General features: G+C 48.1%; 2 protein-coding genes across 24 annotated transcripts in view; both read right to left on the bottom strand.

The window, feature by feature from the left end:
* The window catches only part of SCAP (SREBF chaperone), a 100,369-nt gene extending 95,106 nt beyond the window's left edge, over positions 1–5,263 (bottom strand). For 13 of the 16 annotated variants that reach the window (XM_081525852.1, XM_081525854.1, XM_081525859.1 and 10 more), the window contains exon 1: positions 2,027–2,175. The gene's annotated coding sequence lies outside the window, so the exon portion shown is untranslated. Of the gene's footprint in view, positions 1–2,026; positions 2,176–5,138 lie in introns of those variants that run through there. The other 3 variants (XM_081525851.1, XM_081525855.1, XM_081525860.1) reach the window with 2 other exon arrangements.
* Positions 5,264–12,800: 7,537 nt separating this feature from the next.
* ELP6 (elongator acetyltransferase complex subunit 6) lies at positions 12,801–24,535 on the bottom strand. 8 transcript variants are annotated; one of them, XM_081525841.1, is made up of 8 exons: positions 24,360–24,535; positions 22,450–22,528; positions 21,360–21,430; positions 18,858–18,976; positions 17,648–17,849; position 17,459; positions 15,306–15,469; positions 12,801–14,156 (listed from the first exon to the last, which is right to left on the bottom strand). In XM_081525841.1, the coding sequence occupies exons 1-8, from the start codon at positions 24,411–24,413 to the stop codon at positions 14,028–14,030; spliced, it is 819 nt and encodes a 272-aa protein (XP_081381967.1). In that variant the 5' UTR covers positions 24,414–24,535; the 3' UTR covers positions 12,801–14,027. The 8 variants fall into 8 exon arrangements, 7 of the variants coding, with proteins under 7 accessions (XP_081381967.1, XP_081381966.1, XP_081381973.1 ...); XM_081525840.1 differs by lacking the exon at position 17,459 and having other exon boundaries at positions 15,306–15,452; XM_081525847.1 differs by lacking the exons at position 17,459; positions 24,360–24,535 and adding an exon at positions 22,867–23,282 and having other exon boundaries at positions 15,306–15,452.
* Between the last annotated feature and the right edge of the window lie 1,199 nt (positions 24,536–25,734).

Genomic DNA, 25,734 nt, shown 5'->3' with positions numbered 1-25,734 from the left:
TGTAGCTCAGCTGGTAAAGAATCTGCCTGCAATGTGGGAGACCTGGGTTTGATCCCTGGGTTGCGAAAATCCCCTGGAGAAGGGAACAGGTACCCGCTTCAGTATTCTGGCCTGGAGAATTCCATGGACTGGATAGTCCATGGGGTCACAAAGAGTTGGGCACGACTGAGCAACTTTCACTTCTACACTTCTACTGTGGAAGCAGTAGGTAGTGGAGTCGGGCAGACCTGGTTTGAAGGCCTGATCCCCAGTGACAAGCTGGGTGACCCTGGCAACTCAGTTTCTCTATGAGGGGGGAGTCTTCTTATCCATTTGATGGGACTGTTGATACAAACTCTACATGAAGTGCCTGTCAGAGCTAGTAAAACTAACCCTCTCTCTCTCTCTCTCTGTCTCTCTCTCTCGTCGCTAAGTCGTGTCCGACTCTTGCGACCACATGGGCTGTAGCCTGCCAGGCTCCTCTGTCCATGGGATTCTCCAGGCAAGAATATTGGAGTGCGTTGCCATTTCCTTCTCCAACTAACACTAGTGGGAACCAAATGGCCACCGAGGGTGAAGGTAAGCAAATAACATGTAAACCTAAGTGCTATTTAACAGTCCTTGGGACACATTCAAGTACATACTAAGAGTAAGCATCCTCTAAACTCTACCATCAAATGTTAATAAATGCCTATGTACCAACCCCCACAGGTATGGCTCATTTCCAAACTGGACAGGTGAATTCTTCATAAACTGCCTCAAGCAATTCACAATCTTCATGCCTCCACTGTCATAAACTAGGAGTAGTAGAGTTTTTACACCCATCTCCTGACAGTAAACTAATCTAGATGAGGGGGCGGGGCGGGGGGGTGGGGAGACCTAAATGAGTAATTACACAGCACATGGAGACACCAGAGAGGTGCTGTTTTTGCCACAACAGCAAAAGAAAAGCGGGGGTCTCTCAAACGCCAGAGGAGTTCATAATCAATGAGAATTATTTCAGCTTCAATAAACCACCGAAAGAATGTCTGCAGAGATACATTAATACACATTTTGGGTGTTTTTTTTTTTTTTTTTTACATTGCGTGTCCCCCACAGGAAATGCTGCAAATGTGTGAGACACCTAAAACTCTCATCAACATAAAATTATAGATACAAGTCGTCAATTAGAGGAACACCTAAAACTACACCCAACCGGACACCCTTGTCCCTGACTCCCTCACAAAAGCTTCAGTTTTTAGCTGGATACCCTAAGATGGCAGCAATCCCATAAGTACACACTGCATAAGCCAACTTCACAAACGTTGGGTCAGAAGCACACTCAAAGCTAGCATCGTGAAAGAAACCTTTACGAAGTCGTCTTCAAAAAATGTATTGCAAAATCCCTAGAAGGAGTTCAGTCGCCCAGCTCTGACTATCACCACAGAAGGTGCGGGCAGCGAGTGAGACGAAACCGGGCAAAGTCACCACGGCCAAGAGCATGTCCATCTGCACAACCATCCTGACCTCAGGCTCCTGCACGGCACACTGGGGTAATCAGCCCGCCCAGAGTATCAACAGAGGCAACATTAGTGAGCAACGTTTAGCTGTGAGGGAAACAGAAAACTAGAAACCAGGGCAGAACCTAGGAAAGCAGCTAGCTACGTGTTGCCTCTCAATCAGATCGCGCAGAAGAGGCAGGTACGGACGGCGTGCTCTCCCCTCCCCGCAACACCCAGACAGTCCAAAAGCAAGTTCTAGAACCGCCGGGGCCCCGGGGCGCAATAGCGCGACCCCCTGTCAAGCCAGCGGTCGCCGGGGCGCGAGGACGAGGGCGGCGGGCGCGCGCGGTGGGCCCGGACGGGGGCGCGGCCGCGGTGCGGGTAGGATCGCGGCAAGCCGGCCCCCTCGCCCGCCGCGGTCTCCCGGCGCGGCCCTCACAGCTGCTGGACAGCGCCCACGCCGGCGCGCCCGCGGCCCTGGCGGCCCCCATCCCGGAACCCTGCGGGCCGCGCAGCGTGAGGCCCGGGCCGGCCCGCGGACGCTGAGGGGACGCGCGCGGAGGTACCTGTGGCGGCAACAGCTTCTCGGCGGCGGTGGCCGCGGCGGGAGGACGGGGGCGGGGCGCGGGGCGCGGCGTGCGCGCTCCCGGCCCGCGCGGTCCAGTGCGAGGCGCCCTGCCTCCCTCCCTCCCTTTCTCTCTCTCTCTCTCTCCCCGCCGCCCGGCGCCCGCGCAGCTCTCCGCCCCTTCACCTCTCACCTCCTACCTTTCCCCTCCCGCTCCCGCCCCGCCGCCCTTCGCACGTGCTCCCAGCGGCGCGCGCATGCGTGGTCGAGCTCCGCCGCCCGCGACTCCCGCTTGCCCCCTGGCGGACGCCGGGCCGAACGTCTCCTTGGTGGAGAAGATGTCCGGGCGGGGCCGGCGAGGCCGAGCGTCACGCTGGGACAGAGCCCGGAGCACAGCACCGGTGCTTTTTAACAGCACGTTCCAGGCTGTATTAGCAAGAACACGCACAGAACGCCCGTGTTCCCTGGTTTATAACAGCGAAAAATTAAAAGCAGCTGAAGTATGCCACAGATGCAGTTGGGTCAAATTATGTCCATAAAAGTGACTTTCTCTAAAGCCTTTTGAAAACGATGTTGCTGTTCAGTTGCTAAGTCGTGTCCGACTCTTTGCAACCCCATGGGGTGTAGTAGGCCAGGCTTCCGTCCTTCACTATCCCCGGGAATTTGCTCATCTCCATTGGGTTAGTGATGCTATCCTACTATTTCATCTTTATCTTTAAAAGGATAAGTTTTATGAATACTTAACTAACGTGGAAAGATGTTCTTAAGAGAAGGTTCAAACTGAGCTCAATTAAAAAAAAAAATCCAAGGAAAAGATTCTCGAGTGATGCTGATGTGTGCTCAGTGTTGAGATTTTTCCATTTGCTCACAGGCACACAACCATTTCCTACACGGAACACTTTTATTGTAATAGCAATAGCTATGTCCACTGTTTACTCTGTGCCAGGTGCTTGAAACCAAGTCACCCTAAAACCAAGTTCCTCTGTGGAGTTTATAACTAACCTTTCTAGCCAAAATGTCACTCCCTTTCTTGTCCGACGCCTGTTTCCCTCGAGACTAAGGAGTATCAGAGTAAAGAGGGGATTGAAACCAAGCAGGACCCCGTGGTGCCCTCCAATAAGCAGGTAAGGTAGGGGATGCCCAGAGAAAGAATACCAGATGTGGCTTTCTTGACATTTTGTGATCCAATCCTGTGACTTAAGGGCCCTGTAAGGGCCACCACGATGCTTGCCCTTGAACAGGTGTCAGTAATTAATGATCTTAAGGGGAGAGAGAAATGTAGGAACAGAAAAAAGGCCAGCAATCAATAGTGCAGGGATAAAGCAGAGACCCAGTTGCCCCTCAAGGAATACACACAACCATACATCTTTGGGTTCTGCAGGAACCAGGCCTGCACCCAATGGAGGATGGAACAATGGTGATGACCCTCCTGACTTCAATCAACTAAAGCTTGGACTGCAGGTTCAATCCCTGGATCGGGAAAACTCCCTGAAGTAGGGAAATGGCAACCCACTCCAGTATTTTGCCTGGAAATCCCATGGACAGAGAAGCCTGGTGGGCTACAATCCAGGGGTTGAAAAGAGTCAGACACGACTGAGCACACACGCGCACACCCTTAGCTTAAACCTTTCCCAGTTTGGCTGTTTGGGGAGATGCTGCTTTGGGAAAGATGCCAGGTGTTCTCCTTACTGGCTGCAAGTAATTATCAAACGTTCCTTCTCACAAACTTCGACTTGGTCGTGTCTGTTGCCTCAATACCCACCAAGAGGCGAACCTGGTGTTCAGGTAACACTCCTGGGTAAAAAAAGCCTTTCTGTGGTGTCCCTGTTTCTTGTTTGTAGGAAAAAGGCTTGAACTTCCCTGAGTTCCAAAGGGCAAATTCAAACAGTTACTAATCCAGGAAGTGAGGGAATGCAGAAACAGAGAAAAACAGTCCTGGTTCCTCTGCCAGGGATTTATAATAACAACAAAGCCCTTTGAGTTCTTCTCCTTGAAGGAAGGCCCCCAGCCAGGTGGACGATAGTAACTTCAGGCTGAGTACAAGATTCCTAGACCACCACCCTGTTCATCGTCAGCCAATGAGAAGAAAATCAAACACACTGCAGCCCTCACCCCAAAATTTTGCCTATAAAACCATGGTGGGCATTCAGGTCTTTCAGCATGAGTCGCCCATTCCCCTCAAGTGACCCTTGGAATATATCTTTCTCTGCTCCAAAGGCCTACATTTCTGTTTGTCGGGCCTCATTGTGCACCCACCTTGTGAATTTGGGCGGACAACATGGCTGAGCTGAGCAATTTGCACAGTCCTTGCATCTGATCTTCCAAAACACCCCGAGCTAGGTCTTGTTACCAGGTCTTGCAAGAAGAGGCTCTGCCCAAGACGAGGGTACAGGTCCCAGTGGACCCAGTGCTGGTCCATTCCCGGGATGGGTAGTGATCGTCTGCAGGCCTGAGGGAACCTTGGCCTGATCACGCCACACACAGGTGTCAGGGGTCAGCCTCACCCCATCATGCTATCCTGGGCACACTCCCCTCAGTTCATCCACATCCACCCCGGAGCTGTCTGGACATGCAGACGAACCCTGTCCTGCCCTTGAGGGTGGCATCGCTGGGGTTACATAAAGGGCAGATGTAACCACATCAAGACTAAAATCAGTGGCAGCCTTTCAGGCAGTTCCAGCCCCCATCACCCCTCACAGGCCAGTCATGCCCCCTTCCATCAACCCTGTACCAACCTCTCCAAAACCTTGCCTTCCTCCTCTCCCACACTACCATCATGGCAAAATTAAACAATAATGGTGTTGGGCTGCACCCCCACAGGCTTACAAGCCCTGTGCTTGCCCGCTTCAAGACGGAAGAAAGAGCCTGGAGTCAGCAACAGAGACATCAACAGTGTGAAGACGTGGTCCCCAACCTCTGGCACCGGGAACTGGTTTTGTGGAAGACAATTTTTCCATGGACTGGGGAGTTAGGGGTGGTTTGGGGATGATTCAAAAGCATTACATTTATCGTGCACTTTATTTCTATTATGATGACATCAGCTCCACCCCGGATCATCAGGCATTAGATCCCAGAGGTTGGGGACCCCTGCTATAAAGGATGGGGGAGCTTACCTAGTCTAAAGCAAGGTCCTGGAGCAACACCCCACCAGTGGCAAGCAGACAGGGAAGAAAGGGAAACTGACTTCCAGCTGTAGGGGAGTTGATGTCAGGTGGGCTCATGAGTTGCCGGGGAAACCAGCAGAGGAACATGCCCCACCTGGGCCCTTTGATCAGAACAATCACCAGCTGCGGGGGGGCGGGGCAAGTACTAGGAAGGTCAGGCACGTGAGCAGCATACAGGTGAAGCAGGCATGTCTCGGGCAGGGGAATGTACCAAGAACAAGAGAACAGCCATCTTGAGTGGCCTGACCATACAAATGGGGATGTTGACTTCGGCCCAGAGTGACCTTTTACCATTTTGCCCTGTATTCAGACTTGGCTTTTGGCTTTAGAAAAGAATGTTTATTCTATAAAGGAAGAATTTTCTTGTTATTTTTAGAGGGGCAACAACCGAGAGCGGTATAGGGGAGCCTGACCTACACCCTTACCCAGCTCACATCACTCAAAGTGTGATCCTTTGTAATCCATCACCGGGCCCCTCGGAAACCTTTGGCAAAAGGCACCTCAGTTCTCTGTCACCAGTCTTCCTTCACTCCCCACTGCCTGATTCCTTTTGACAAATATGAAGTCTATCCAATGTTTTTCATTTTCTGAGTGATGTCACCCTGCATGACCAAGTCCCAATTTCTTCCTTTCACTGTCAAATTCCTACAAAGAATATGGCTCTGAACTTGGCTCACAGCAGAATCTCTTGGGGGAATGTTAAATCCAAGTCTTCCTGAGCCCCACCCCAGGCCCACGGGACCAAAGTCTTCTCTCCAGAGAGCACTGGAAACTTCTTTTCACAACCCCCACCACAGGGATGTACGTGACTAGACTGTCTTTTGGGTACTCCTATCACCCTGCTTATTCCCCATCCCTTCCCCACCCAACCATTCCACCCAACCTTAGTTTACAGGGGACTGACCCTCAACAAGATCTATATGCCTTTCCTCAAAAGACAAGGGCCTCCAGAACTGACACTTGGTTAAGTGCTTCTGCGCCCCGCAGCACTGCCCCCAAATCCCCCACTGCACAAGAACCACTGGGGTCCCTCTGGGGACCCTAAGGCTCATGGGTCTGGGGTGAATCCACTCTTGAATGTCCCCAAGGAGTTGAACATAAAGTGGCCATGATCTTAGGGCTTCTCCAACAAACTATTAGGAAAACATGGGGAAAAGGTGAAAGAACCATATAGCTAACAACTATGTAGTCTAGATTCTACAACTATTAACATTTTCTAGTGGTAGAGAATCCACCTGATAGTGCAATACACACAAGACAGGTGGGTTCGATCCTTGGGTCGGGAAGATTACCTGGAGAAGGGCATGGCAACCCACTCTAATATTCTTGCCTAGAAAAGTCCACAGACAGAGGGGTCTGGTAGGCTACAGTCCGTGGGACTGCAAAGAGTCAGGCACAGCTGAGCACACACAAACAGTATCATGTTTCTCTAGAAACAACTAAAAACACCATCCCTTTAGCCACCTAACAATCTTATTTCTTATGCATTTCCAGGTAAGTTGCAGATGCCTGATTTTAGTTTTTAAATACAATTCAGGTGGAACAGCCTCTCTACTGAAGAACAACACACAACCTAGACGCGAGAATGGTGTTTTCTTTAGGGGCAGGACAGCCAACTAACTACAGCCTGAAAACAGCCTCTCGGATAGCTCTGAGGAGCTGTATCAGAGGTAAGAGAGGACCCAGGACACACAGCAAACAAACAAAAAGCATGGAGTCAAACACCAAAGGTCTACTGCTAATCACAAAAACAGACATCTCAAGTATGAGAAGAGGAAGAGTTGGGCTCACTGAAATTGTTCCATTGATATGCATCTTAACCATGAGGGCTAGTGCCCTGGTTTTCTTCACCCTGAATGCCCCTCAGGGTGTACCACTGGTGGGAGGTGGGTAGCTGCAGTGGCTGATGGCTCAATGGCAGGCAACATTTTTTATTGAAATGGTCTACAAGCTCCACTTTGCCCTTACTACCCAAAGCTCAACCTTATTTTGGATTGCTCCCCATGGTAAATTTAAAAAAAAGAAAAGGAGCTTAAGAGTTCATCCAGAAGTAATAACGATTCCCAGTTCTTGAGATTCCATGCGGAGCCAAATCTCACGACAACCTTGAAAAATAAGGGCTAGGTCTATTTCACAAACGAAGACAACTTCCTTGAGAGGGGAGGACACTTGCCCAGGGTCACTCTGGTAACTGATCAAGCACGTAACAGCCACAGGACTCTGGCTGGGTTCCAGCCCACTGCCCGGCCACCTCAGCCTGTCATGGGCACAGAGAAGGGTGTTCATGATGGAATGGCGCTCTCTTTGCAATCGCTTGCACTACCGATCATGTTCATGCTGAATTAAGCATTAGTGATAGCAGCTGGCAACGTGATAAGAGCACATAGGGCCGCTTTAGGACCAGAATCCTTGGATTTGAGTTAAGGGTCTGACATGCAGCTGCTCTGCAGTCAGGAAAATGAACTTAACCTCAGGGAACCTGGACTTCAGAGTCAGGTTCCAAGACGCAACCAAGAAAACTGACCTCTCTGGTTTTCAAAAAACTTACATCAGTATGAACACAGGTAAAACTCTTAGATTCTGAGAGCCAGCAGTCATCTGAATAACCGTGGTAACGGTCATTAAAAATACTGAAAATCTCCAAGTTGTATTAATGTTCGGTCAATGACTTTATTAACTGTCAAGTTCCTACAACGTGTCAGAGACAGGGATCCAAGTTAATTCTCTGCACTGGAGAAGCTGTCTTAGTGCACACCTTCAAACAAAACCTTACAGGCAATATTACGAGGTCATAATAGCTGCCAATAATAATGACAACTATTGATTGTAAAGCCCAGAGACGGGCTTTACAATATTATTAATACCTCATAAAATCCTCACCATGGCCTTTAGAAGCAGGTCAGGTACATACGCCTCATTTTAAGGATACAAAAATGAAAGTACCCAGAGCCATAACAACTTGTTTGAGGTCACAGAGAGGAAGCATCAAATGGCAATCTGCACAACCCCGAAGTCGAACTTTTGCCACTGAGCTTTCAAGTGCTGTGGGTGGGAGCTGGTGGGCAGGACATCAAAGAGAAGGGACCACCAAGGGAATGCTGTATGAGCAGGGCCTTGTAAGGTAAGAGTTTGTAGCAACAGCTACTGCTTAAACCGTGTGCCAGGGCTACCTTCCATTCATCACTTATTTGATCCTGACAATGTTTTAAACCCCATGAAACAGGCTTCTTATCTCCCCATTTTGTAGATGATGAAACTGAGGGCTGGTGAGGTTAAGTCACTTGAGATTATAGTCAATGACTTCACTGTTCCCTTCTCTGTGAGCAGATCCTACACACAGCACTGCCCACTGTTAAGTGACCGTGGTCCCTCCCTGTAGGGTGAGTGACTTCAGTGTCAGTCCTGGCCACATGTCTTGCTTTGGTCAATGGCGTGTGAGTGAACGTGACCTCCACAGGTTTGGCAGAAGTTTTAAGTGCCATTGCTTGTGTGGATCAGCCTCTTGTTCTTTCCCTTGGACAAAAGAGCAATAGTCCTGCTTTGGGACTGCTCCTTCCACTCGGGTCCCAGACTGAGAGGTCCTGGAACAGAACTGTAGCAATGAGCCACGGCCCCCAGACATGTCATGCGAGTGAAGACTATGTTAATGGAAGTCACTAGGATTTGGGGACTGTCTGTTACTAACACAGAGCTCTCAGTGGAGAGGAGTCAGGATGCTAACCTCAGTACCTGTCATTTAAATGCCATAAAATTCACCTGTTAAGTATAAAGATTTTTAGTAAAGTGCAACTATCACCATAATGTAACTTTAGAACTTTATCATCCCAAGGGCTCTTCCCCTGTGGCTCAGCTCGTAAAGAATCTGCCTGCAATGAGGGAGACCTGGGTTCGATCTCTGGGTTGGGAAGATCCCCTGGAGAAGGGAAAGGCTACCCACTGCAGTATTCTGGCCTGGAGAATTCCATGGACTGTATAGTCCATGGGGTCACAAAGAGTCAGACAAGACTGAGTGACTTGCACTTTCATCATCCCAAAAAGCCCAGTGGAGCTGTTTCTCATTCTCACCACCCCGACCCCCGCCCCATCCCACAGGATTGTATGATATGTAATCTTTGTGTTTGGCACAGAGTTATGGAAGTTCATCCATGCTGTAGCATGCATCAGTACTCCACTTCCATTTATGCCAAATAGCACTTCATTGTATGGAAATATCAGACTTTGTTTGTCCATTCATCTGTTGATGCACATTTGGGTTGTTTCTACTTTCTGGCGATTATAAATAATACCGCTGTGAACATTCACATGAGTGTTTACATGGATGTAGGTTTTCATTTCCCTTGGGTAAGTACCTAGGAACTGAATGCCTGGGTCATACAGTAAATCTACATTTAACATTTTTAAGAAACTGTCCAACTGTTTTCCAAAGTGGCCACACCATTTTCTGTTCCTGCCTGCATGTATAAGGGTTCCAATTTCTCTTTGTCCTTGCTAACACTTTTGTCAGATTTTTTTTGATATAGCTATATTTCAGTGGTAATATGGTAGTATCTCAGGGTGCTTTTAATCTGTATTCCCCTAATGGCTAAAGATGCTGATCATCTTTTTATGTGTATGTTGGTTATGCCTATGCCTGCTTTGGTGAGGTGTCTATTCAAATCTTTTACCCATTTTTTAACTGGGATATTTATCTTCTTATTGAATTGTAAGAGTTCTTTATATATTCTGGATGCAAGTTTCTTATTGTATATCTGGTTTACAAATGCTTTTTTCAGAAAAACAAATAGAATGGGTAACTGTTTCAGAAATAAATAGTACTAGAACTGATACAACAAAGAAAAGTAGCCATAAGTAAAGGCCAATAACAAAGAAAAAGTTTTAAATTACCTCCAAAAAGTTACTTGACCTTGACCAACCCAAGTCCAAGTCCTAAGTTAGAATAAAAAGCACTAAGAATTTCAAAACATATAAAAAGCAGCAAGTTCCTCAACATGGCTTATGAGACACATACTGCTTTATGCTCAAACCTGACCAGGCTAACACAGGTAAACAAAGGTCATCTTCACTCACAATTACAGACAGTGCAATATCACAAGAAATAAATCTCAATAATAAACATTTAGAAATCTTAGCAAGCCTAACATAAACAGCAGATTACAGAAAATACAACAAATACGAGAGAAGTGTTACCATGCTTATCACATTCACAGGAAAACAGACAAACCTCAATGAGGCTGAGAAAGTCTGCAGAATACAATGATTACTAGGTTAAACTTTTTAAAAGGGGGATAGGAAATTGAGGAGAAACATTTCTTTATTTTTTTCCTCTTCAAGGTTATTTTTTAAAACTGACATGGTAATCAATATATATATTTTTTAAATTAATAATTACTATATTAAATGCTTCCTAGTCTCTTAAAAACAGAAATTAGACCTTACCATCACTCTTATTTAACAAATTTTTAAGTGATGATTAAAGTTATTTTAAGGGGAAAATAAACAAGGTTGGTATCATTATTTGCAGATGTTAACAATATCTACAAAAAGGAAAAAAGGAAAAAGCATCTAAAAATTTCAGGATTTTCAAAACATTATTAGAAGTAGTAGTTTATAAAAACTTTAGGATAACATAACATCAACTAATTCCTCTAAGACAGCAAGGAAAGATGAACAAAATCAGATAATTCCTTTTCCAATAACAAAAGCATTTAAGAAGAAGACGCTATATTAGTTTCTTATTTTTTAAATAAAATTATACAACTACAATTTTTTACATGAGAGGAAAAAGTCCCCGAAGAATATTTTAGACCTTGGTAAGATCTGGTAATTTCATCTGGCTAAATACTGGGTTGGACCAATATTTATCCATAAGATGTTGCCAAAAAACGCAAATGAACTTTCTGGCCAACCCAGGAAGTGGGCATAATATCCTTTAAGTGAAGACTATTTTTTTTTTTGCCTCACCAAACAGCTTGTGGGATCTTAGTTCCCTGACCAGGAATTGAACCTGGGTCCACAGCAGGGAAACTCCAAGTCTTAATGACTGGATCACCAGGGAATTTCCAATAACGAAGAATCTTGATACTGACATACACTAACCTTTCAACAGTTACTAAAGACAAATTTCAGAGAGGTTCATTTATGAACTTCACACATAAATAAACCAGAACTACATAAAGAGAAAAGAACATTACTTCTTAGTAAATACTGTTGGGTTACTTATTAATAGCTATCAGCATGAAGAGAAATTACAACACTGTAAGAAATTCTAAACAAGTCTAAATTTTAAGCATATTTTTAAAGTACTGATATTTTAAAGTAGGGAAAAAACAAAGAATAGCACCTTCATTCCAGCAAGGAAGGAATATACATTTCTGAATTCTGAAGAATTAACATACCATCAGAAAAAAAAACACAACATTCCAAAGTCCTGTTCAAATAGTACTGATTCTATAAATTCCTCCCTGATTCTCTGCCCCCTCAATTAAAAAAAAAAAGTGAGGGTAAATAATTGCTCTTTCCTGTGACCATCAGCCTATAAGCCTCACATTACTTGAACTGCCTTGATGGGCCTTGTTACCTTCTCCACTGCATCACATTTAGGTCCTATTTTCTGTGCCCATTCGAGTGCAGCAGGTGTCATTATTTTATTAACCCCTTACATAAAATAGGTGTTTGCAAAATATTTCTTGAATTGATGCATATCTGAATATTAACAAATGTGTCTGAAGATTATCTTCTAAAATCCAGAATGTAGAAAAACATACACAAAGACAATGATAAAATCTTACTTCCCCCAATATTACAAAGAGTAAAAAATAAGGTTGACACCAGCTTTTAAATGGTAAATGATTAAGGGTGAGAAATATATCCTATACACATGGGAAAATTCAGAAAATTACATCTAGTCTTTAACCTGATGTTGGTGGAGGAAACCAACAGGTCACTGGTAACTGGTGCCATCATCCAGAATGGAACAACTTGATGACAGGTGAGGGCCAGCCCATGCTTTCAATCATAAATTCCACTTCAGCGAGTAGACTCTCAAATGTCATCATTCCTTACCCTCGTAGGCCTCCTCTCTGCTTGATTTAGAGCACTGATCATGGTCTAACTCTACATCCCTTAATTCTCAATTCTGTTGACTGTCTGTCTCCTCCCCTGGAATGTCAGTTCCACGAGGGCAGAGACCTATTTTTTCATTGTCACACCCTGAGAAAGTGTTAGTCGCTCAGTTGTGTCTGACTCTTTGCGACCCCATGGACTGTAGCCTGCCAGGCTCTTCTGTCCATGGAATTTCCCAGGCAAGAATACTGGAGTGGGGGGCCATTTCCTTCTCCAGAGGATCTTCCCGACCCAGGGATCAAAACTGGGTCTCCTACATTGCAGGCAGATTCTTTACCATCTGAGCCACCAGGGAAGCCCCACACCCTCAGAAGGTGCTGAATATTTACTGAATGGATGAATGTTCTAAGGAAACAAGTACTTGCCCCATCCCCAAACAGGCATAGTATATAAAATTCATAACATAATTTATAATTACAAAAATCAGAACCCACACGCCCGGAGAATAGCTACACAAATTAGAAATTAATGATACCATAAAATGCTGAGTAGCCATTAAACATTAAAAGTTTACTGAAAATATTTATAAACCAAGTGAAGAAATAGCGTATCATGTAAAAAGTGTCCTGTGGTGCCTTACCCACTCAGAACTGCAGCTTATATGAAGCGTGTATAAATACTGATGTATTAATAAAAGAATCACATTCTTTAATAACTACCTTCTTTTAAGTGACTTAACACTCGTAATTTTAAAATATTCTATCAAATGCCGTATTTTGAGAAGAAAAGCAGCTACTGTGTCAATGGAAAAACCAACACAACAGTCAGCACAACTTGAGGAGCAGGGCGATAAACTGTTCCCTTTTACAAAGCTAAAAAATGTTAACAGTAAGTTAAAAGTAAACACTGGTTATGAAAATTTCCTTAGTCCCTGCAAAGCAGTGTTATCTTTTTCATTTTATTTATTTTTTAAGGTCGAATTCTTCGTATCATAATGTACATACAATAGAATGTACCCATTTTAAGAGAACAGGCTGAGGTGACCTTGACCGAGGGGCTGAGCATGGCAAGTGGATCACAGGATGCTGGGCAAGAGCTCCCCGCCTTGAGTCTTCACACAAGAGCAAGGCACTGGCTCCCCCTCAAGGTCCTAGCCTGCTTGGCAGCAAGAACATTCGTTCCCCGCCTCACCAAGGCCATGCAAACCTGTGCCCCATGGGGGCCCTGTGTGGCCAAGCCCAGGGCCTTGATGGCTTGGCCTCAGCGGCATGCAGGGCCAGGTACCCAGCGACCACAGCAATAGGAGGAGCTAACCTTTGAACTGGGCGGAGCCTGCCTCTGGTTTCCATGAGGGTCAGTCGGCAAGCATGGGCTTCAGTCAGGCCTCCGTAATCTGTAGCCTGCTCTATGGTGCTGAGTGTGCTTCCAAACCCCTCAAAGCCTGCTTCCTCACTGGACTGAAGAAGAAAATACGCTGGCGGGATGAAGGTAAAACATAAAGGTGACCATCCATGGGAAGCCACGAGGTGGGAGCTCACTGCGTACCAGTCATGCTTATCCTAGATGTCACCCTGGACACCTGCCATCCAGGACCGCCTCCTGGCTGGCACGTTCACACCCACTCTGGCTTTGAAAGTCACCACAGCCAAAAATGGGGAGTTGGGGCTAAAGTGTTATGTACGAGGAAGGCTCCAAAGGACCCCATTTCTGCTCGGTTGCTTTATCTTTCACCACCAAAAAACAGTCCCAGGTGGCTTCAGCTGCTCCTATACCAGGTCACAGAACAGCAGGAGACATTCCTTTGGCAAAAAAGGACACACTCTTGTCCTGTATCTTGTACTGGTATGTGAGGCTCCGATCCCGGTGGGCGGTGGGCTGCAGTGGTCTTCTCCACAGGATCCTCAGCTAAGTGACAAAGAGAAGAATGAAAGAGGAGAGGCCCTCCAAGTACCTGCTCCAGTGTTAACCCTCTCTGCCTCCTCGGTGACCTTCAGCTGAGGTCAGGTGTGATGCGGTAATAGGACCAACTTCTGAAACAAAGCTTACTACCCATCACCTAAAAATAGAGGTTTCCCCTCCATTACAATAGTAATATTTGCTCATCATGGAAAACATGAAAGACAAAGAAAACTAGAAAACACTCATCCAGAGAAAAACCATGAAAGTACTTTTGTGTATTCCCCTTTGGTCTTTTCTGTGAGCGTGGTTTTGTACTTTGGGGCTAGATGAACTTGGAAGGCCAACGCACTAGAATGCACACACTCAATTCCAAGGCTCAGAAGACTGGACATTTGTCCTGAGTGACTCCAATGCTCTGTGGGGCTGAGCGGCTTCAGAGCCACACGCTGCCAGTGGAAGGGTCTCCTCGGGGTGTGCCTGGCGTACCACCAGCACAGCCTCTCTGAGCCTGCTCGGATGCTGTTTTCCATACCTGACTCTGAATGATTCTGGGCCAAAACTCCCACCCACCCTTAATGGGTCAAAAGTGGTCAATGCAAAGTTAACCTGGAAGAGGTGGCAAAGGCTTTGGGGTGATCCCGAAAGGGAAGTTTCAGAAGGCAGAGAACCATGGCAGCCCCCGGGCATGGGGAGAACCTGACCTCCCTTTCAGTCATAGGCAGGACTCCACGCTTTCCCCTAAATACTCCAAACATCCCGGCGGTGGGGTTGGGGGGTGGCAGTAACGCTAGCCAGGAGAACAGCCTCCCAAGTCTCCATTTGAAAAGGAATGGTGTTGGCCTGAATACACAGAGCCTGCTGTGACCCTGAGGTGGAATTCCGCTGTTTACTGCCTTCCTCTGGGGACAGCTGGACAGTCGTCTCCTCTCCAGGAGCTCCCCTCTGGCTTCAAATGACCACCGTGCAAAACCTGCCCTAGTGCACGGGGCCGAGAACCCCTGGAGTGGACTCTGATCTGCATTCACACAACTTCCAAGGCCGCCCTCCCACCCGAGGGCATGTCCCAGTTGACTACCCCAAGGCACGACACTGTCCCATGGGCAGTGGGGCGCTCAGAGGAGGTAAGCAGCCCCGGTGAGCCAGGGCCCCGCGCACCTGCCCATGCACGTCCTTGCAGAAGCCGGTGGCCAGGCCCTCAGCCCGCAGGATCAGGTGGCTCTGGTGACTAATGCCATTCAGCAGGACATCACTCTCCTCGTCCTCGGCATCTCCACTGTCGTGTACAAGGGCCACGACGTTTCCCTGCAACAAGATGGAGGCTGACAGGAGGGATGCCAGGCTCAAGACACGCGGGTCTCTGGGAGCCTCCACTGCTCCGCACGCCCTCTCATGGGCCTGGGCTCAGGGCCCGGCCTGCAATCGTCTGCTGAAACAGTTGCACCAGCACGTCCAACCTGGATGTCCAGCTCAGTTCGTCCGCAAGCAAGGAAGAGCACCCAGTTGTGAAAAAGAATAAAGCAGATCAGTGTGTTCTGTTTTGGGGTCAGTGGGCAGCAAAGCACACACTGTGTGTTAGTAAATGAAAAGAAATACCAAACTGTGTGGATGGTGAGTTAACTCGGAACATGAAAAGAAAAGCAGGGAGACAAGTGTACATACAAATGTGTTTATGACTGCTCAGATGCTCCGGAAGGATATACAAGGGAGGGAAGGAGAGACTTACTTTTTGCTAAAGTAGACTTTATACTGTTTATATCTTCTTTTTTTCCTTATTAAACTATTTTAATATTAAAACTTTAATTAAAATATTAAACACTTTATAATATAAAAATACTGAAATTTTAGTATTAAACTATTTTCTTTATTAAACTATTCCCAAATTTTACTTTCTCAATTAAAAGAAGTATTTTTAAAAAAAGAAGTTGGTAGTGGCCCACACGGGGGTTCCCTGGTAGCTCAGCTGGTAAAGAATCCACCTGCAATGCAGGAGCTGCTGCTGCTGCTGCTAAGTCGCTTCAGTCGTGTCCGACTCTGTGCAGTCCCACAGACGGCAGCTCACCAGGCTCTGCCGTCCCTGGGATTCCCCAGGCAAGAATACTGGAGTGGGTTGCCATTTCCTTCTCCAATGCATGAAAGGGAAAAGTGAAAGTGAAGTCGCTCAGTCATGTCCGACTCTTAGCGACCCCATGGGCTGTAGCCTACCAGGCTCCTCCGTCCATGGAATTTTCCAGGCAAGAGTACTGGAGTGGGGTGCCATTGCCTTCTCCGCAATGCAGGAGACCCCGGTTCAATTCCTGGGTTGGGAAGATCCCCTGGAGAAGGGATAGGCTACCCACTCCAGTATTCTTGGGCTTCCCCGGTGGCTCAGGTGGTAAAGAATCTGCCTGCGATGTGGGAGACCTGGGTTCGATCCCTGGATTGGGAAGATTCCCCTAGACAAGGGAACAGCCACCCACTCCAGTATTCTTGCCTGGAGAATGCCATGAACAGAAGAGCCTGGTGGGCCACACTCCATGGGGTCACAAAGAGTTGGACACAACTGAGCAACTGAACACAGCACAGTGGGCCACACAGCAGGCTGAGCTGCACAAGCTGACTGCCTGCTTCACTCTTCCCCCAACCCCACTGAACTGTGTCCTGAGGCCCCTTACATACCCACCTCCTCCCGTTCTCTCCCCATCACCCTGGTGCCTGACTCTGCGACTGTAGCCAGGATGGCCTGAGAAGGTCCCCTAAATCCAGCTTCCAGGCAGGACCTTGCACGCAGGAGGTGAGTGGCATGCACCGTTGGATCCACACACCCTGACTAATCCACTTCCCCGTTCCCCACTGCCCTTTGCCCAGCTTGGCCCTGTGGGACACATGCTCAGCTGATGTCCGCAAGCTCCCTCTCACTTAATTCTTGCAGTCTGGTTCCTGGGAGGTGGGTACCACAGGCGTTATGTTTTGTTAAAATCTCTATCACGGCAAAATCTCTATTTTTGCCTCATAACTTAACAATGAAAGTTACACCCTATCCCTGCATCACACCTCACAGTTTTCATATTGTTGTTGTTTTTGGACATGCTGTGTGGCATGTGGGATCACAGTTCTCTGACCAGGGATCGAACCTGCGCCCCCTGCAGTGGACTCACAGAATCTTAACCACTGGATTGCCAGGGAAGTCCCTTCACCTCACAATCTGCAGTTTTACATCTATTATCTTAACTGACCTTCAAAACACACTCAGAGAGATACTGCCGTGTGGCAGAGCAGGGACAGGTGCAGTACCACACGTGGCCAACCCCGTTACAGAGAGGGCCAGGCACCCTTCAGTTTTCAGGGTCTTACTTTATAGCAATGGCAGGTAGCAGAGAGCAGGCTGCATGGAGTGAAGATTTCTGGGGCTGCCAGAGTAAAGCCAAAGCTTCAAGCCATCAGAAGAGATAACTGCTAGCAAGTGGCCCTCTGGGCCCGTGGGGGTCATGGCAGGAGCTTGGGGTGCAGCCCCTGATTACCTTCCATTCCCAGCACACGGTGGCCCTGCAGTAGTGGACGAAGTCCAGCACGGCCACCGGCCCCACGCCCAGGCTCAGCAGCACACTGAGGTCATCCACCAGCAACACTGGGCACCTCCAGGCGGCCTCCCCACCGTCCACGGGCTCCAGGGCGTCCTGCACAAACGCATACAGCAGCTGCAGGTCCCCGGCGTTGGCCTCCCTGGGACACAGGGCAGAAGTCACCAGAGAGTTCACGTGCTCTCCAGATGTTCAAGAGACAACGCAGTACCACAGGGGGATGGGGGGTGGGTGGAGGGGGATGCAGGGAGGGAAAGAAGTGGGCCCAGTGCTTGGCACCAAGGGGCTCATGAGCTGCCTGGAAAGAAAAGGCATGTTTACTTCAGTTCAACTATTCCCTGAGGCCTGCTGGGTACAGAGCACTGTGCTAGAAACTCAGGGACACAGAAATAAACCTTCTCCGAGGCCCACACAGTCTCTCAACCCAAGGGCTTAAGGCCTCAGCTTTAAAGGGAGAGGCCTTCCTGGGAGGTCATAACAGGATGAAAGCTCAGCAGCAGTTCACGTGTCCAGGTGCCGAGTGGCAGCCTGCATGCTCGTGTTCAGACCAGGTCCGACCTACTGCTGGGCCAGCGGGCACAGCTGGCCCTGCTACCTCCGCCTCCCCAGTGACTGCAACAGCAGTCTCCCAGCAATGGGGGTGGTGGGGAGGTAGGCTCAGAAGTCAGGGCCTGGGGCACAGGTACCGGCCTCATGGCCCCACACTCCAGGGCTGAACCCCGCTAACAGCAGGTAGAAGGATGCTCTATATATAATCTGGGCTCAGGTGGAGACCAGGCCCACCCGTTCAGACACCCAGCTTCAGAGATGGGACAGACTGTGCGCAAGGCCACACACTTGGCCCTTTTTTTCAAACCTTTTTTTTTTTTTTTTAACATTATTTATTGATTTGGCTGTGCTGGGTCTTAGTTGCAGCATGCAGGATCTCCCATCTTTGTAGGCTCCTTAGCTTTCTACAGCTTCCGGGACAGTCACACAGACTCTGGCAGAGGCGAGGACCTGCAGCGATGCTGCAACACCTGGGGAGTGCCTGCCTTCTGCAGCCGGCTCTGCCCTCCCACGCCGGGGAGAGAGACGGGAGTCACACGGCGACCCTGGGTGGGGCCCACCTGCCAGGTGTGCTCTGGGCTTGGGCGGCGGGCTGACTGACCTGAGGAACTGCAGGGGGTGCGGCTCCTCCCGAGGCCGGAAGAAGAGGTCCACCGCGGACTTGAGACCCTCGAGGACCACCAGCTGCCCGCGTTCCCGCGCTGCGGTCAGGCTGACACCCTGCACCCGACCACGGAGAGGACAGTGAGTTCCCGGGCTGGCAGGGGCTTCAGCAGGGTGGACTTGGCACCAAGGGGCTCATGACTCCAGAACTCCAGCTCCTGGGAGGGCTCCGGGCCCGTTCGGAGCCCCGCAGGTGTGGGTCTGGCTGCCCGACATAGGAGCCCAGGTCTTGTCTCCCCTGAGTGTTCCCCACACACAACCCCTATCTATTATCAGATGTGCATTTACATATACTTCTCACATTTTCTTTAAAAAATTTTTTTTTCTTACTTCTTTCTTTTTTTACTTGGCTGCACTGGGTCTTAGTTGTGGCACACAGGCTCTTTCGCTGCGCCCTGTGGGGTCTAGTTCCCTGACCAGGGATTGAACCCAGGCCCCTTTCACTGGGGACACAAAGTCTTAGCCACTGGACCACCAGGGAAGTCTCTACTTGTCACATTTTTTAAAAAACTTACTTTCTTTTGCTTATATACTTATTTTTTATGATTACCTAGTACTGCTTTTTACTTCATAATAGTATTATAAAGTTGCCTTTTTAAGGGCATGTAGTTACAAATTCAAGTACTTTTAAAAACAGGAAGTAAATAGTAAGCTGGTGGTGGGGTGACAGTTTCTGTTGCAACAGCTCAACTCTGCTCTCGTAGCAGCCACAGACCACTCATACACAAATGGGGGTGGCTGTGCCCCAATAAAACTTCACAGGGTGCAGACTGTGACTGGTCAACCCCTGCTCTCTACCAGCGCTTCGTAAACATGGGTCTTTATGAACCACGCAACTAAGAATCTCCTGAGGGCTTCCCTGGTGGCTGAGTGGTAAAGATCCGCCTGCTAATGCAGGAGATACTGATTCGATCCCTGATCTGGGAGGATCCCACATGTTTCAGAGCAATTAAGCCTGTGTACCACAACTGTTGAGCATGTGCTCCAGAGCCCGGGAACTGGAACTATTGAAGCCCACACGCCCTAGAGCCTGTGCTTCCCAACAAGAGAACCCACTGCAATGAGAAGCCCACGCACCGCAATAAGAGAAAAGCACCCACAGCAATGAAGACCCAACATAACCAAAAATTTAAAAAAAAAAAAAAAAAATCTCCTGAGATACCTGATTAAAATGCAGATCTCTGGGCCCCACTCCAGAGCTCCTGAACTAGAAGCCTTAGGGGCAGGGCCTGAGAATCTGCATTTCAACAAACACCCTGTGATGGTGACACTGTCCAGACATGTGACCCACGGTTCCGCAGAAGAAGCAGGTGACACAGAACTTAGACTGACTCCTCGTGTTCCCAGACCAGGCCTTGATCGCTCATTCACACACTGGTGTTCACTGTGCAGCACCATTAGCAACAGCTGCAGGCCCGGCAGACAGAAGGACTCCTGACCGTCTCCTTGGCTCTTGCTCATTACTACTGTACTGATGTAAGAACACTACTACAGCAAGAGGACAGAAACTCACGCTCTAGTGCTTGGCACACCCAATGCTGTGCATGCCATTCCTGCCCTGTTGATGAGTCAAAGGTTAACAGGAAAAGCAGCCAAACCGGATATAAGAATATACACCTTTCTCATCCTAGCTCACAGATGCCAGGGCCACACACATGCCTCACCGACCTGGAATGCAATCCATGTTCTTGGCACGATTGTGCTCCCTGAGCTCGTGCTCTGACCTCTAGCACAGGAACTTCCCCCTTCCCTGCAAAGGGTGGGAAAGAAAGGGCCTTCCCCGCTCTCGCCCTCTCACTGCTTTCCCCTCCATCAGAGAAGAGGACTGACAGTAAGGCTGTCATTTCGAGGGTCACTGCTGATGGGTGGCCAGGTTCTCTCCCGCTCTGAGTCTGACTTAAAAACCAAAAACACGTAACAACAGCCCCAGAAATTCACCTGGTCACAGGTCACAAGTAATGTGCCAGGTGAGGCCAGGAGGGTCACCAGCCTCTTAGCCATCTTACTCTTGCATGGTTGCATTTAGTAAGACGAGGGGCAAACCAAGATGAGGTGAGCGGCACATGACAAAAGCCCTAGACTAAGGGAGAGACAGTGGGAGGCACTCAACTGGGAGCAGACCAAGCTGTGATCTCTAACCTCCTAGGGACAAAATGAACGTTCACACTGAGAAGGAAGAAACCTTACCTGGTCCAGATTCAGTAGAGACGGGTTTGATTAATCCGTAACAGATCTGGTTCTAAACACTTGACAAAGGAACAAAACACGCAGAGATGCTGCCCTTGCCCTTCAGATAAGGGTTCAGGATCCCATGATTTCCTTAGTCTCTCCCTTTCTAAGTTCTCTGCAACCCAAACAGGGAAGCCCAGCCTGACAGCATACATATGCCTGGCGCACACACTCACTCAGGGATCTCATCACAGAGGTCTAAAATACTTACCAGTTTCTGCCCCACGATATTATAGTGACTGAAGGACTGGACGAGGGCCACAAAGCAGACTTTACAATTAGCTGGAAAACAAAATTAACTGATTTTTAACCAAGTCTCTATTTACAATCAGTCTCAGGTACTTCTTGCCTCTGGAAACAAAAGAATTGAGGCAGATCTAGAGAACCCATGCCTTGCAACCTGACATACTCAATTTGATTTGAAGATGTACTTTTTTCATATTAATAATTATATTTTGTATTAATAATTACATCTTATTTCACTGATTCTGAGATGTACTTTACCTGTGAGATGTATCACTAGGAACCTTAGTTTGTTCCCCTGAAAATACATTATAGTTTTTAAAAAGCTGTATTTTTCTAACTACTTCTTGGTTACAGAGATACAATTGAATTTTTAAACTAGTCTAATACCCAAGAGGATACAAGAAGAACTCAAAGAAACTCTAGCTACCTTATGAACTTAATTAATTCTAACAATTTATCTGTAGATGCTCTTTCTCTGTATAAGCTGACAATAACATCATCTAGAAAGGAAAATCACTTCCAAAGCTGTAAATTATTATAACTCAGAGTGCCAAAGGTCAACCTTGTATCCTGGCCTGGCTCAGTGGGGACTCAAGGAGAATCAGTAAGTCTTTTTTTTTCATTTGGCTGTTTTCTTCTTCTAATCGATTTCCGTATGTGAACTGCAGAGCTGTTTTTTTTTTCCCCCCTCTGTTCCTTAGGAAGCATCTACTGCCAGGGCAAAGTGTTAATGGGTTGAGTGCCTAGAGACTTCAAACTACCCAAAGACAAAGGATCAACTAAATGAAGAGGCCACACAAGGCCCTAAGGGAGTCAGTGTCTGCACACGGGGTGGAGAAGTGGAAGGCAATACTGGATATAGTGAGTATATGGCATTCTCTGCCATAGTAGGGGCACGAACAGATGGTCCAATAATCCCATTACCTAACAAACAGCCATCTGGTTACCCAAACACCAAAGGCCTGGCTAGTTAATACTATTTCTAGTGCTACCTGAAACACGCCTCTTTTTTTCACCCCCCTGGCCTTGGGTTTTCTTTTTCTACAGTCTTATACCTTTAAGGTAGAAGGAGAGAAAGTGGTGCACAAGGAAACTGCCATCTGTCTTGGCATCACAGAGTAGAGTCAGCTTCCCCTAAAAGTCAAGAAGAACACAAAAAGATGTATTAGACTTCCTGGAAAGAGGTCAACTGAGTGTCAAAATCTAATGGATTGTGTCTACTCTTAAATTTCTATACCTGGAGATTCATGCATGTGTGTGTGTGTGTGTGTGTGTGTATTTAACCAGAAAAAGAAGAAAATAAGTACAAATTATAGAAAAACCAACAATGAAAATGATCAGTATTAAACGCACTCATTTTGGGCAAGCATATCTCAACCTATCATCTTCCCCAGGCAATGGAGAATAAAATCCTTTCCTCACTCCTCTCCAGTCTTGGAGAGAATTAAATCCTGAATGAAGTAAGATTTTACCATCAGAATCCAACACAAGTCACTGACTGCCCAGATTGCAAGGGGTCTTCTAAAAGGTCATCTGATCCAACATCCTCCCTAACTCTCATCCTCATGCCAATTCTGTCCCATAGGCAGGGGAGAAGGAGAAAGCAGTTGTTCCAAGAGACAGCCAGGATCAAAGTCCTCCTCCCAGTGGCCTTGGAAACTGCGTCAGGCAGAGCTCTCATTGTGGAGAGCCCTGGAAAGACCTCTAAAGATGGCCTTTGCAGGATCTGGCTGTCCTGCTCCAGTCACCCTTTGTTCCTTGTCAGTGACAGGGAAGGTCATCTCTCTGCTGTCCTGATATTTTTTCCTCTCATAAAATATGAACGATTACACTGGCAGACTCTGAGGGTTACCCCTGGCGCTGTCCTTCCCTGGTGCCCTCTTCTATCCCTCACTGTGGCCCTGGGTTTGGACTTTGGAGGTGCTAGTAGTAACTGGCCAGGTAAGCAGTGCCATCTGGAGGCTTGGGCAGAGAAAAACAGCGGGGCAATTAAAATCCACAAGGATTTACTGAAAACTATTTGCCTGGGACTATGGAGTAACAAAAAGGCTTTACTAGGTGTCTTGGCCGCCTGGACGAGCTTACCATTTCATCAGAAAGACACGAGTTATGAAATAAATCACTTATGTTCCTAGAAGAGGCAACCCTCGGGCTAACGCATGAACATTTTTGAGATGCCCTTGACCGTGGGAAAGAAAGAGCGAAGAAAACAAAGTAGGGAGGCTGTAGTGCCAAAGGCGGGCTTGTGCAATCAAACGTTGGCTGCGAGCAGCTTCAGAGAGCACTGTTCAAAAACATGAGGAGGAAGACGAGAAGCAGCGTTTGCTGAAACCTGCCGAGTACTCCCGGGACAGAGGGGGCTTAAGGTCGTTAAGAGGTTGCGCCCTTGTAATGGGGGGGGGGTGCGGGAGGGGTGGTTTCCAGGTGGCTCAGTGGTCAAGAATCCGCTCGTTAAGGCAGGAGACGCGGGAGACGCAGTTTCCATCCCTGGTTCGGGAATATCCCCTGAAGAAGGGAATGGTAATCCACTTCAGTATTCTTCCCTGGAGAATCCCACGGACAGAGGAGCCTGGCGGGTACATGGGGTCGCAAAGAGTCGGACACGACAGAGCGACTAAACCACCAATCACCACCAGCCTCTGTTTGGGCGCTGGGACTCCCACGACGCTGAACACGCACAAGGGTCGCCTGTACACTTAAGTGAACCCAAACGTATAACGTGCTTCCTGTGGTCTTTCAAGGGCGCACGCGACCTTCGAAAACGCACAGGATGCCCACCTTGCGCAGGCCTAAGTGTCCAGCCCAGCCTCGGGGGCGGGCCCTCTGCGGACTACAACTCCCAGGCGCCCCCGGGGCCACGGACGTCACGTGATTTCCCACGGGTCCGCGCGCGCTTCATCCGGGTGTGCGGTCTTCCGCCGCGCTCCCAGAATCCAACCTCCTCCCCGACCTTGCGACCTCTTACCTGCTCCGCCCCTTCAGGGGTGGTGTTGAGAAGGTTATTGAGTTCTGGGAACATTCCGAGCTCCGGAACGCACGGGGGCCCCGGATGGGGAGATCCGCTGCCGCGGATACAGCGGAGGCTGGAGACCAAAATCCACCACACAGGACCACGCGGGAGGAGTGCGCACGCGCAATTCCCCTTCTTGGCGCCGGCCACAGCCAATGAAACGCGCGGATCGGCCCGGGCTGCTCTCGGCGCATGCGCATAAACACGCACCAGGCCGGGGAACCTGGTCGCTGAGCAGTGCGGGTTTTTAACTGCGTTCCACTCGCATTCCACTCGGTCGGTTTCCCCCGAGTAAGGAGCTCGGGTCTCTTCTTCCTTCCCTCGACCGCGCGTTCTTCTCATCCCAGAGCCTCCTGTCAAGCTTCTGCGGTGTGCCCCACACTACTAAAGGCTTCCGCTGTAATGGGCGAACCAGACAGGCGAAGACGTCCGCTCTCGCACAAAACAGAAAACAAACGTAATAAACATGGAATAGTACATTGAAAACGTCTATGTGGGGGGAAAAAATGAAGGTGGTTAAAGGAATAACGATGGGATGGGGTAGGTTTTGAAATAAAACAGATTATCAGGGTAGGGTCACTGACCAAGTAGGGTTGGAACACGCCCTGCATGCTTCTCCTTGAAGTTTTTGCACGCTTTCCTCTCCCTGGACTGCAGCCATTAAAAAAAAAAACAACACGCCCCTTCTTTCAGGTCTTTGTTCACATGTCAGTTTATCAGCGAGGCCTCCGTGGAACCAGAGATTAAATTGCCAACATTTGCTGGATCATCGAAAAAGCAAGAGAGTTCCAGAAAAACATCTATTTCTGCTTTATTGACTATGCCAAACCCTTTGACTGTGTGAATCACAATAAACTGTGGAAAATTCTGAAAGAGATGGGAATACCAGACCACCTGACCTGCCTGCTGAGAAATCTGTATGCAGGTCAGGAAGCAACCATTAGAACCGGACATGGAACAACAGAGTCGTTCCAAATAGGAAAAAGAGTACATCAACGCTGTATATTGTCACCCTGCTTATTTAACTTATATGTAGAGTGCATCAAACGCTGGGTTGGATGAAGCACAAGCTGGAATCAAGATTGCCAGGAGAAATACCAATAACCTCAGATATGCAGAAGACACCACCCTTACGGCAGAAAGTGAAGAACTAAAGAGCCTCTTGATGAAAGTCAAAGAGAAGAGTGAAAAATCTGGCTTAAAGCTCAACATTCAGAAAACTAAGATCATGGCATCTGGTCCCATCACTTCATGGCAAATAGATGAAGAAATAGTGGAAACAGTGGCAGATTTTATTTTGGGGGGGCTCCAAAATCATTGCAGATAGTGA

Source organism: Giraffa tippelskirchi, chromosome 9 (assembly GCF_054371585.1).
Source record: "Giraffa tippelskirchi isolate mGirTip1 chromosome 9, T2T-mGirTip1v1.2.pri, whole genome shotgun sequence".
Taxonomy (NCBI): Eukaryota; Metazoa; Chordata; class Mammalia; order Artiodactyla; family Giraffidae; genus Giraffa; species Giraffa tippelskirchi.
This window is presented reverse-complemented; position numbering and strand designations above follow the sequence as displayed.